General features: G+C 38.8%; 1 protein-coding gene across 1 annotated transcript in view; it reads right to left on the bottom strand.

Moving 5' to 3' along the window:
* The window catches only part of LOC111872317 (manganese-transporting ATPase 13A1), a gene marked incomplete in the record, with an annotated part of 57,042 nt that overhangs the window by 19,544 nt on the left and 23,813 nt on the right, over window positions 1-13,685 (bottom strand). The window contains 3 exon segments of the mRNA XM_023866058.2: window positions 3,970-4,300; window positions 8,862-8,982; window positions 10,089-10,226. Of these exon segments, the coding sequence (XP_023721826.2) occupies window positions 3,970-4,300; window positions 8,862-8,982; window positions 10,089-10,226 (590 nt within the window).

Below are 13,685 nucleotides of genomic sequence, written 5' to 3'. Positions count from 1 at the left end.
CCTTCAATTGCACCGAGTTTCTCTTCTAGGGTCTCTTGCACGCTTTGTCTTTGAGCATATAACTTCTCCAAATCCCATCTGGGTCTGCGCTTTCGAAATCTTATAATTTTCTTCAACCTGGTTCAGAACTTGGCAACCAGTAAGTTGTGGTCAGAGTCAATATCTGCCCCAGGAAGCATCTTCACATCCTTCCTTTCTGAATCGATGTTTCACAAGGATGTAGTCCAGCTGATGCCTCCTCCAATCCCCAGGTGCCTTCCATGTGTAAATTCTTCTCTTTGGCTTCTTGAAGCAAGTGTTGGTAACAATCAGTCCATTTCGTTCACAAAAGTCAATAAGCATTTGACCCCGTGATATCCCCCGATAATTACTACAGTCAGTTTTATCACCCTTCTTGTAAACTGGTACAATAATAGACTCCTTCCACTGATCAGGCAATTTTTCCTTATGCCAAATAGAAGTAATTAGATTGTGGATCTTAGAACGTAATATTTCGCTCCGTTTGAATAAGTTCTGCCGGAATTTGATCACTACCTGGCGAACTATACTGTTTAAATTTTGCAATAGCACTTTCAAACTCGAAACGGCTAGGATCAGGTATTAACGGCTCATCTGTATCAATTTCTGTCTGCCTAACATCACTGACCCTATGTACATTCAATAACTGAGAGAAGTAGTTCCTCCACCTATTCAGAATGTTGTGGGAATCTGCAAGCAGATCACCATTCTCATCCTTCACTAAGTTACTACTAGGCTGGTAACCCCTTTTAAAGTCATTTATTCCTCTATACAGGTCTCTAATATTCTTCTTCTTACTATTCATTGGAAGCTCATCCAATTTGTATTTCAGATATTCTTTTTTTTTCTCTCTCTCTCCTGAAATGCCTGCTGGTTTTATGTCATATATTGTTCAGATTATCCCCTTATTTCGCTTGGATCGTGTAACCACTGCAATTTGGCTTGTTTCTTGTGGTCTAACAATTCTATGCATCCTTCATCAAACCATGGCTTATGCTTCTTCAGTTCATAATAACTTAAGACTCTCTTTGGCAGAAAATTTCATATTCTCTCTAACAGTATCTCACAAGCGGCCTCCATAGTCTAGAGGTAACGTTCCCACCTCATGACTCATAGTACGCGGGTTCAAATACCCGGTGGAGGTCGTCGAATTTTTAAAGGCGGAAAAATTCAGGGAACAGGTCCTCCGGGAGGGACTTTAAGCCGTGGGTCCCGTGTCGTAGCTTTACGGCATGTAAAAGAACACACAAGACACAAGAATTTCCACAAAGATGGTGTCTCGAATCCTGACAGATCACTAGAAACGTCAACTTCACATTTCATCTGATCTTTTACATAATGCAGACATATTTGATAAGGTCATTACCAGTGATGAAACATAGTGCTTTAAATATGACCTGGAAACAATAAGCCAGAGCACGCAGTGGAAAACAAAGAATTCACCTTGGCCCAAAAAAAGCAGACACATCTTGCTTGCAGTTCAAGACAATGCTCATGTGTCTCTTCAATCACAAGGGGATAGCTCACTATGAATTCATTGCACAAGCACAAACAGTGAATCAACAGTGTTTTTTGAAGTGCTGACAAAGTTATAGGAGTATGTTCAGAGGAAAAGACCCAAACTCTGACCTGACAAATGGATTCTCATCCATGACAATGCCCCTGTACATGATGCAAGAGTTCGAGAGTTCCTGGGTAAGAAATCCATTACAAAAACAGACCATCCCCTTTATTTGCCCGACTTAGCCCCGGCGAGTTTTGGCCTTTCCAAAATAAAAATTTGCCTGAAAGGACAAAGATTTGCTGACATCCCTGACATCCAATGCAATGTGACAATGTGAGGTATTCCAGAAAATGAGTTTCAAGACTGTCTCTGGTAGTGGCACCATCATCTCACGAAGTGCACAGTTTCAAAAGGAGAGTATTTCGAAGGCGACAGCAGCCGCTAGTGCACAAGCAAGCAAATTCTGCCTTCACAGGGCCATTCCAGGAATTAAACTGTCCTACCCTCTAGATTTTAATAACATCCACCTCCTCCTTCTGATATCATTTTCATTTCATACAGATCAACAAACAAGAAGTCTCAAAACTAATTTCATCTTATATTCTTTCCACCTCAATTTCTTGCCAGTTCTCTCTTCCCATCTTCATTTTTACCAGTCCTCGCCAAATAATCTTGTTGTAGGTTGTCCCACAGGTATCATTCTTCAAATTTTACTCCTAATGCCCTTCACGGTATCCCTGTTCTATCTATTCTTTTTACATGGCCAAACTACTGCAATAATTTTCCTTCTAACTCTAACAAATTCTAAATTCCAACATTTTCTCTAAAAATTCCATTTCTTGTTTTTTCCCTTAGTATTTTACAAAGCTATCATACCTACTGTTTTATTTTGCTTTTGATTCACTTTGTAAGAGTCCATGTTTTTGCATTATAAGTTAGTATCGGTTTGACATATACTTTACAGATTGTTGTTCCGCATTTGGGGATGTCTGTTCGATAATACTCCTTTTACAATTTGATACTATTTACAACTATACTGTATTCTTCTACTAACCTCTCCATCAATTTTTCTTTCTGAATTTATTTCACTTGCCAAATGAATAAGTTTATTCACTTGTTTAACTGTTGTCTTAATTTTATTCTGATGTGTGTATAGGCACCTTAAAATCTCATGGTCACCACCTTCTCCACATTTCTTTATATTGTTTCAGTAATTTAGTTTCTCTTCAATCTCCTTTTTGTCTTTATGCCAAATAATTTGCAAATTCTCTCTGTATACCATTATATAAAAGGCAAGGCTGTCAATGGACTTAATTAATTAAGCACCACACCATGATGGCGCTTGAGGAGTGGAGAAATAGCTCCACCATTTTTGACCTCAGAACTAGATGGAGATAAGTGGTCTGCTTCACGCTCTGCCCACTTTACTCACGAGGAAAGTCACCAGTACCGACTGGATAGGAGGCAGGGTGGGCCCCAGAGCCCTTCTGCATGCTGTGAAGAAGAGAAAAATCTCTTGCTCCTGCCAGGAACTGAAGATCAACCATCCAGACCTTAGCATATTACTATACCAACTATAGCTATCTCAGCTCCATTTATATTGCCATATGACTTTTCAAAATATATAAACACAATTATTCTATTTTTGGAAATACCCAATGTTTCTTAACTGTAAAGGTCATATCTGTCACTGCATGTTGCTCCTTACTATGTGCTGCTTTTATCATTTTTTGTATTCTATTAGTTAAAATTGTTCTGTAAATTTTGTGATAGTGACAGAAAAGTGTTATTTCTCCGTAACTATTAGAGCTCCTTACTGCTTTTCTTATACATCAGCCCTGCCACTCCCTTCTTCCACTCAAACTCAATTTCGCATGGCTGCAAAATCCAACATATACAAGTAATTCCCTTTATCCAATGCACTACTAGTCCTACAGTGGTTACCATTTCTATTGTCACTGCATCACATCACAGGATTTTGTTAGTTTTCATTTTTGCAATGACAACAATATCTACATTTTGCACTACATACATGTTTTTTACAATTAACAATTTTTTAGAAAATTTATAAAATCATTATGAAAGTTGGTTTGGCTTCATGTTAAGTAGGGATTACAGTGGGCTGATACAAACCAAAAAGAAATTTGTTCTAGTCCTCTGAAAGTAGACTCCTCCCTACAAAACCAAAATTTTAATAGATATGGATTCAAAATCTGAAGATATACATGGCCTCCTTATTACATGATCAGCCTACAGGCTTCATGCAAAGAACAAATAAAAAGGCCATACACAGCCACAAATACTATCATGCCTCATGCCTTTAAACTCACTCACACAATAACACACACAAGCTGAGTGCAACCAACTCTGACACATTTGGGCAGCCTGCGCTCCTCATACTGATCACCTGGAAACAAAACAATTTTCATTCACCATAACCCACTTACCATGGGCTTTAGTGTCTCTGGTGCACCTTTCACTGTTGTAATGTATGTTGTGTCAGTACTGCCTGGGAGTGTGTAGCCTGCAATTACAGACATTCTCTTCAGAGCAGAAGAGAAGTGATGTCGATGGAAGATTTTCATCCCAGGGGCTTTACCTCTTTTTGGTATTACTGCATCACCTTTAGTAAGATTCCAGTCAACAGCTGTGAGAGTTGCTTTTTCCAAGGGATCACCCACAAGCCCATCATCTAGTTGAGCCAGAGCATGGCATGTTGCTAGGACTTGGATGCTCTCCAAAGATGTTTCTGACAGAGGTATCACACCTTGTTGGCTGCTGAAAATTATGTCCACATAATCAAACCATCCCAAAATATGTCTCTCAAAACAGGCCTTCCCAGATATACACGACAGTCTTGGGTAATTACCAAATAAAATTCAATGACAGTGCTGATATGTACATATCAGTAAAGACTAGCAGTACTGGAAATATACTGTCAAATGTATGAGTGACTACAGATGGGGTTTGGATTGGTAATTGGATTTATTTAACACTAACAGACACACCTCATAACTACAAGTAACTGTATCATTATTGGTAATTCACTACAGCACACAACTTAAAGTCTTCTCACTCTCCTGTGTCTTCACCAGCTTTCTGGTAATGGCTTCCACTGGCAGACGTTCCTTTTCTTCTGGGTTCCCAAACTGTCTCCATGCCCCAGCTTCCAGCTTCTAAGAACAACAGCTCACAAGGACCGAGCGGCATCAGTGCTCTAACTCACTCGCCAAATCACTCCACTCCACTGACTTCCAGGTGTGAGGCCATCTCACACCAACCTCCTACTTTGGCCACGCCATAACCCAAGCAGTTAGTCGCTGGCTTCCCAAAGCGGCGGCCTGGGTTCCATCCCGGGTCTGGTCAAGTGGGATTTGTGGTGGACAAAGTGGCACTGGGGCAGGTTTTCTCCGAGTACTTCGGTTTCCCCTGCCAATCTTCATTCCACCAACTGCTCCACAATTACCCTCACCTATCATCTGGGGCTGGTACAATAGGCCAGAAGTGGCCGCAGTACAAGGGACTTAGTCCCAGCCCACTAGCATAAAAGGAAACCTCCTACTCTTCTCACTGCAGTCTCAAGACTCACTTCTAATCAAGTCAAAGTCAAAGTCACATTGCGAATTATGGTCAGTCAGTAAGTCTTGGTGCTGAATATTTTTTACTGTTTGACAGTTACGGTCTTGTTTTTTGTGGGGCACCCTCTCTGACAATAGGATGGGTCTGTCTTTTGTATATGCTGCTGGTCCCTGCCAGCACAGTCTTTCTCAAGTCCGAGTCCCTTGGTACTTGCGACCATGTATTACTGTCTCATATCTGAGACTACACTTTTCATCGCCTCCTACAACTCACAGGGTCACAGTGGAGGCATTTGACCCTGCCTCCACATGGGCGATCCACTGGCTATTGTTATATAGCCTTGGCACAGACTGCACAGAGAACATAACTTCCAACAGTTCTTCTACTGTTGCAGGAACGTCTGTTGTGTTCACTACCTAGCAATGGCTGTTGTTTACAGAGCCATTACTTAACAGTGGCTATTGTACAGCTACTCATTTCACGGTCACTGCCTATTAAGAGCTATACGTGCCACAGTGTTTTGAAATACACCATACAACTTAAAAAAACACACCAGTATTCCAGTGATGCAAAATTGAACACCACATTTTATTTCACAAAAGCATACTACTAAATATTCCTCCCCTTGGCTCACAGTAGCATAGTTGGCTGAAGCACTATGCTACAAGCCAGAAGGTTGGGGGTTCAATTCCTGATGAGGTCACTGGATTTTTCAATTGACCAAATTCTTCCAGCCGCACTATGGCCCTGGGGTCAACCCAGCCTCTAACAGAAATGAGTATCAGGAATCTTCCAGGGGTGAAGGGTAGATGACTCATAAGGCTGACAACCTCACTGCCAACTGTGAACCGACGGTCTAGAAAAAGTAGGAGCCTCGACATCTCACAACCCTATGGGCCTCCATGGTCTGTTACATGAATAGACTTACCTTACCCCTGGCTACTACGTTAACATGGTGTGGAGGTTTGCATGCTCTGATCACTTGGACAGCTGTGCTAGCAAGACAGAGGTAAAGACCAGACAAAAAGTAGCGTCCAGTTATTCAGGATGGGGGTTTCATGTGAGGATAACAACCTAACCTTATAAAATAACATGTTTTGGGGACTTTAATTGTTTCTTGCATCATGTTGTATATTTAATCAATATTAGAGTCAATTTTACTGACCACACAACATATTTTTATTATTATTACACTACATGTTTCGACCTCAAGAGGTCATCCTCAGGTGTACGAACACAGCCGTATAATTAAACGCAATCACATTCGTCTTCTCACTTATTCGATCCTGTATCTTATTCAGGCTCACGCTCAATAATATATCAAGCTCTCTCATAAAACACAAGTTAAAATTGTTCTAAATGTCAAAAGTTAAATTTAAATTTAAAATTTTTAAAAGATTTAAAGTTTGTGAATCAAATTTCAATTCAGGTCACTAGTTATGCTTTCGCTTTCACTTGTATTCAGTCACTTCCTTCTTAACGTTCATCACTGCGTCAAGTTCACTTTAACTACTTTAATTATATCATTGATTAAACGTTCATGAATTAAAGTTCAATTTTATTACAGATTGCACTTTTTCACTTTTGGAGGTCTTGCTGTTCTACTGCGTCTTCTGAAGTTGTGGATCTGTTACGGTCCATGTCGTGATGGCTACTGATGTGTCTTACTTGTTCGGTTGGTTCCTGTAGGGTATTAGTGGTGGTGGTGGGGGGGCGGGTGCGGGTAGGGGTGGTGTTCTGAGAAGGTAAGTAGGTGGTTTTGGGATATATTATATTTGTTGTGTCTGATTTGTTTTTATTAGGATATCATAAATTGGGTTGTAACTATCAGTTAAAGCTTCGTTCATTTGTAGGTTTTGCTTATTTAATTCATATATGTGGAAGCTTTCTAGTGTGTTCAGCATTTTTCCTTTCTTTTCTATGTGGAGTATTTCCATTGCTTTGTCTATGGTATGGTAATTGTGCGTTGTGTCCACTATATGTTGGGCGAATTTTGATTTCTGCCCGTTCGTTTTTATTTCCCTGATGTGTTCTTTATATCTTGTTCGGAAATTACGTCCTGTTTGGCCGACATACTTTAGGTCACAATCTTTACAATTCATCTGGTATACTCCACAAAGGTTGTATTTATGTCGTTTCGTGTTTTGTTCTTAGAATCTTTTTTATTGTATTATTTGTCTTGAAAGCTATTTTTATGTTGGTATTACGAAATAGCTTACTGATTCTTCTAATGCTGTGGACGAAGTATGTAAATTTGATCCATTTATCCTTCTGTGGAGTGTTTTTATTAGGTGGTTTCGTATTATGCTCTCTCGTATATGGTGAGTATTCATTATTTACAAGTATACGAGTTATAATACCTTCTTCCTTTATTTTTCCTTCGTTGGTGAGCTTGTATGTATTTATTCGATTGCAAAGGTAGTTGATAGCTGCCTTTTTATGTTCGTATGGATGACATGAAGAATTATGTAGTATGAGGTCGGTAGATGTAGGCTTCCTGTATATTTCAAATTTTAGTTCGTTGTCACGATTGTTAGGTCCAAATAATTTAGTTTATTTTGGGATTGTTGTTCCATTTTGAACTTAAGTTTGTGGTGCATTGTATTAAATTCATTTAAGGTGTTAAAGATATTTGTTTTTTGTGTATTGTAGATTATTAATATATCATCTACATATCTATAATAATCCATGAACGATACTACACACAGAACGAAGGATTAGCAATGGGAGCACCAACATCAGCCATCCTATCCGAAGTGTTCTTACAATATCTGGAACACACGCTAATTGCTGACATTCTAAAGAAACATGAAATTATTGATTATTATTTTATTATATAAAGAACACATCAGGGAAATAAAAACGAACGGGCAGAAATCAAAATTCGCCCAACATATAGTGGACACAACGCACAATTACCATACCATAGACAAAGCAATGGAAATACTCCACATAGAAAAGAAAGGAAAAATGCTGAACACACTAGAAAGCTTCCACATATATGAATTAAATAAGCAAAACCTACAAATGAACGAAGCTTTAACTGATAGTTACAACCCAATTTATGATATCCTAATAAAAACAAATCAGACACAACAAATATAATATATCCCAAAACCACCTACTTACCTTCTCAGAACACCACCCCTACCCGCACCCGCCCCCCCACCACCACCACTAATACCCTACAGGAACCAACCGAACAAGTAAGACACATCAGTAGCCATCACGACATGGACCGTAACAGATCCACAACTTCAGAAGACGCAGTAGAACAGCAAGACCTCCAAAAGTGAAAAAGTGCAATCTGTATTATTGAGCGTGAGCCTGAATAAGATACAGGATCGAATAAGTGAGAAGACGAATGTGATTGCGTTTAATTATACGGCTGTGTTCGTACACCTGAGGATGACCTCTTGAGGTCGAAACATGTAGTGTAATAATAATAAAAATATGTTGTGTGGTCAGTAAAATTGACTCTAATATTGATGTTTTGGGGAACCTAACAACAGATGTTAGTTCAGGCACATAATCACAATGCATCAAAGGAAGGCAGTGAAGAAAATTTTTCGAAGTCAACTAGAAGGCAGAAGAAAAGAATTAAGACATAGATTCAGATGGTTGAAGAGAGAATAATGTGCATGTCATAAAAGAGGCCATGGTTCTTGGAGGACTATAGGAAATAATATAAACAGATGTTCTGAAAAGTTACTGTAAATTACTGAACATGATAATTAAATATTCAGAGTCTAGAACTTACTCAAGGCCTGCAATTCCTTCCACAACAAGGTTGTCACTTGTAAGTGTTCCTGTTTTATCAAAACAACAGATTTCCACCTTTCCAGCAAATGGAATACGAAATGGCTCTGTGCAGAACACACCTGAAAGATATAACTTTCATATACAAAATCCAAAAACATACAGAATCACAATGCATGAAAATAACACTAAGCACTCTTATAATTTATGAAGTTATTCACGATCAGCACTGGCACCAAGTGTGCCTTAATTCAATTTTGGTAACAGTTCTATGCTGAACGTTGATAGTAAGTCAGAAGAACCTGGGACACTGATGGCACCATACAAGTGTAATATTTAGACATGCTTTTAACCCTAGAGTGCTTATTAAAATCATTTTTGTAGTCAGTCTGTACATACTAAACAACTTCGGAACTGGTGAGCAAATATTCATGAAATTCCATACTAGGGAGTTTCACTAAACTTTGTCAATACATTCCCACTTCAGTTAAAATCCGGTTTACTGGATCAAAATGTTTTAAAACAAGAGTTGTAGAGAAAAATATACCAGACATTTAATGTACAATATGCCTTTTCTGCAATTCTTACAGTTTTAAAGAAATTAAACGAGAACTCTTACAATATGCACACATTTCCTTGTATATAAATACAGTAAAACTTGGTTATAGCAACATCGGTTTCTGCGACACCTTGTCTATTGCGTCAAATATTCGTATCTAGGTACAGTAAGGCACAACAATTGATGTAATCTACTGTAATTTGGTGAGTAGGCCTACCTTTAATATACAGTATTAGTGTGGTGTGTATTGTCAGTGAAAAGCGCTGTAATATGTCTTTGATATTACACATTTGGGCAATTCCACGTTAATGTTACGTTAGTCTGTACTTAACTACGTATTTCACTAAAAAATGCAACATTTTTAACTCGGTTTTTGGTAGATTTTTACGTGACTAACATAAGGCTACTGTGGAAGTGCCTATTTCGGTTACAACGACATTCGTTTATAACGACACTATTTTTAGGTCCCTTTGATGACGTTATAACCAAGTTCTACTGTAAACAGAAGCTGGGGGTGGACTTGAGTATGTATTTCAACCATTTTCTGGTATGTGTACCCGTTAGAACTAACATTTTTACAAGTCTAATAAATTCTCATTATACCAAGGCTTCACTGTACTTCAATCAATTCTTCACGTTCCTGGCCAGGAGGAGAAAACTTGTAGTTACCTAATTTTGACAGTGATAGTAGAGATGTGTTGACTGCTAGTGACAGTTCTATGGGCAATTCTGGGGGCACAACCGATGTTAGAATGAGTGCACACTCTAGGAACAGCTTATACCTGTTCCTTGTTGGATCTTCAGAGCCTGGAATAGATAATAAAGAATAGTTTTAACCTGATAATCTCTTACAATAATAAAATGTGGTAAAAACTACACTACTTGGGTTGCCAAGCTCTCAGAAATTTTTTAAGTTATAGCTGTATCCATGCAGTTTTGGCAAGCCAGTAAAATTTAAAAGAAGTGCTTTCAGTATATGAATCTGCAGTTGGTGAAACTTTCTGTGGATTTCTCCATCACAGTACAGGGGCATTTTTAAACTTACTGTAGATACAGAGAAGCTATAAAGTTATTTAGGTTCCTGCTGTCACTCAACAGCCTGCGTGAGAACTGCACTTTCTGCTGAACAGTAAATGTGACCCCTCTCCCCAGTCACATTTATGTATTATGTTAGGGGGTCTTGGTGTCACAAAATTTGAAAACTACTACCTTCAGCAGAGAAACATCAAATGGGCACTCCATCTTGCATTCAATCAAGTTTTATGGTATGATGATGAACAAATTTAACTTTACAATATGGAAATGTAACTTTTAGGCATGTGCCAGACTGATTCCTTTAGTTCAACATGGGGACAAGTGGAGTTTTTGGTAAAATTCCTTGAAATGACACAAGAATTTGCTTTAACAGGCCATCTTCTTATTTTGATGATCTATAACTCCAGCAACTTCTTCACTGAGATGTTCTGACATGTTTACAAAACAGGACAGATACTGCACCGATCACTGGACATGCATCATATCCTTAGGAGGACATGACTACAAAGAATGTGACAATGAATCCTTTCCTGAAATGTTATGTAAATGTAACAAATAAACTTCCATCTTTGAGAAGAGACAGTGTGAATTCAGGGCATGATCAGCTAATCAGGATGGATTTGTAGTTTTGTCATTCAGAGTGGGGTAAACAGTATTTAATGAGAGCTGGAATCTTTTCACTGCTCACTGTCTTTTGGAGTACCGATGATGTGCTGTAATGTAATTCTTTGAGTTATCCACGGACCACCGCCTGAGTTCTACCTTGGTGTCTAAATCGTCGACTAACACCCGCCACACAGACCAAACATCTACTTAAAGTAAAGGGTTGTCTTTCTCCACGAGCAGCTAGTTGCTTAAGTGTAGTTACACTACACTGCTTTTTTGGCACAGATGGAAGTTTCCCTTAATTTCTGTATACTTTATGTAATAAATTCACTTAATTTTAATGTTATTTCTTTTGATGTTAAAATATATATGTTGTTAAAGGAATCAACTTGAACTCGTCTTTTCTAGCAGGATTAGGAAACCCTATCAATGGGACTTGAAATTTTCTTTTTCAGGACAGCAGGGCCGTGAACATGTTGTGGGGACTGCTAGAAGGTTACTGGTCCTTGGTCCTTCCTACCTTCCTTAACCATGGATCATAACAATATCAGTGAATTACTGTTTTTTTTTTTCTAACTCGGATGGTACTTCTGAGTAACCTCATGACTGCTGACCTTAAAAACACTTCTATCTCTGACTTTCCCACTTGCTACTTTCACTGCACAACAGTGCAGAATTTGGTATAAAGATGACAAAAGCTTAATTCTTTGACTGGCGTGAAGGGTATTTAAATCCCACCCCTGTCCTGGCAGGCCCTTTAAACCTTATGTCACTAAGATGCATGTGCTTACTTTTTTCTAAACAACTTCAACAAAAATTGGCTTTTAAAAATGAAATTTTCAGGAACTAATAAAAAGAAAATATTTTATCCATGAAATGTCTTTTCATACCTTTTTAGTAGTTTTTCTTCGTGTGATAAACATTGAAACATGAAAGTTTGCAGAGAGCCACACCACAGCTTGCACACATGACACCGGTTTCTTTTCTAATCTTGTGCTTAGCACACACTCGACACTTTCTCATGGCACCATTCTTCTTAATGTTACTGGGAGGAACATGGACCATTTTGTGAAGTTTCAGGCCACCCTCTAGACGATTTTCCGGGTCTTTCACTGGTGGTCTTTTCAAGGTCGCGGGCGGAGGNTTTTAAAAATGAAATTTTCAGGAACTAATAAAAAGAAAATATTTTATCCATGAAATGTCTTTTCATACCTTTTTAGTAGTTTTTCTTCGTGTGATAAACATTGAAACATGAAAGTTTGCAGAGAGCCACACCACAGCTTGCACACATGACACCGGTTTCTTTTCTAATCTTGTGCTTAGCACACACTCGACACTTTCTCATGGCACCATTCTTCTTAATGTTACTGGGAGGAACATGGACCATTTTGTGAAGTTTCAGGCCACCCTCTAGACGATTTTCCGGGTCTTTCACTGGTGGTCTTTTCAAGGTCGCGGGCGGAGGCGTGACCGCACTCGAGTCCGACGCATTAGATTCGTCATCCAACTGATTCCTTGACTCTTCTCCCTCACCACACTATTTGTTTGGTTGTCATTTTTTCTACACGGTCCAATATAAAAATCTTTGAATTTGTAATTTCTCTTCTTGTATTTTTGTGTTGTTGTGTACTTTTTGAATAGAATGAAACTATTCAACGCTGCCATTTGCAACAAGAAAAACACCAGTTTCTTTGTCCGCTTTACAGTTTTGCGGGAACAAGGATAATAATGCAGCATTTGNTGGACCATTTTGTGAAGTTTCAGGCCACCCTCTAGACGATTTTCCGGGTCTTTCACTGGTGGTCTTTTCAAGGTCGCGGGCGGAGGCGTGACCGCACTCGAGTCCGACGCATTAGATTCGTCATCCAACTGATTCCTTGACTCTTCTCCCTCACCACACTATTTGTTTGGTTGTCATTTTTTCTACACGGTCCAATATAAAAATCTTTGAATTTGTAATTTCTCTTCTTGTATTTTTGTGTTGTTGTGTACTTTTTGAATAGAATGAAACTATTCAACGCTGCCATTTGCAACAAGAAAAACACCAGTTTCTTTGTCCGCTTTACAGTTTTGCGGGAACAAGGATAATAATGCAGCATTTGGTCGGCCCTGTCAACCCCTCTCATATGTTTATTGTAGTCCCCAATTACCTCGGGTCTGCATATTTTTTCTCCTTTGCGATTCGTTTTGGCAGATTCCATGATTTTTGCTGTGTGAAGAGTGGAGATAAGTTTGACGTCTCTTTTATCTCTCCACACCTGTATGAGAACCTGCCCCTTCCTAGAAAACACAGATTCCCCTTTTTTCAAATTTTTTACATCATTCTTTAGTTCCTTGGGAGCTCCTCTGTCCATTCTGAAGGTTCCACACACATAGGTATTTCTCTGTAATAACGTCTCACACAATTCTACACTATTGTAATAGCTATCCTGGTAGAGACGATACCCTTTATCTAGAAGCTGTGGCCCCAACAGATCGACAACTAATTCTTTTATAGGTCTTGATTTTCCGCAATAAATTTCAAAATTCAAAATATATCCACTTGTCGATTCACAAACAAGATAAGCCTTTATACCGTACTTATCAGGTTTATCAGGCATATATACTCGGAAGATAAGACGTCCT

Source organism: Cryptotermes secundus, unplaced genomic scaffold (assembly GCF_002891405.2).
Source record: "Cryptotermes secundus unplaced genomic scaffold, Csec_1.0 scaffold848, whole genome shotgun sequence".
Lineage (NCBI taxonomy): Eukaryota > Metazoa > Arthropoda > Insecta > Blattodea > Kalotermitidae > Cryptotermes > Cryptotermes secundus.
Note: the sequence above shows the minus strand (reverse complement) of the source record. Positions and strands in the feature narration are given on the sequence as shown.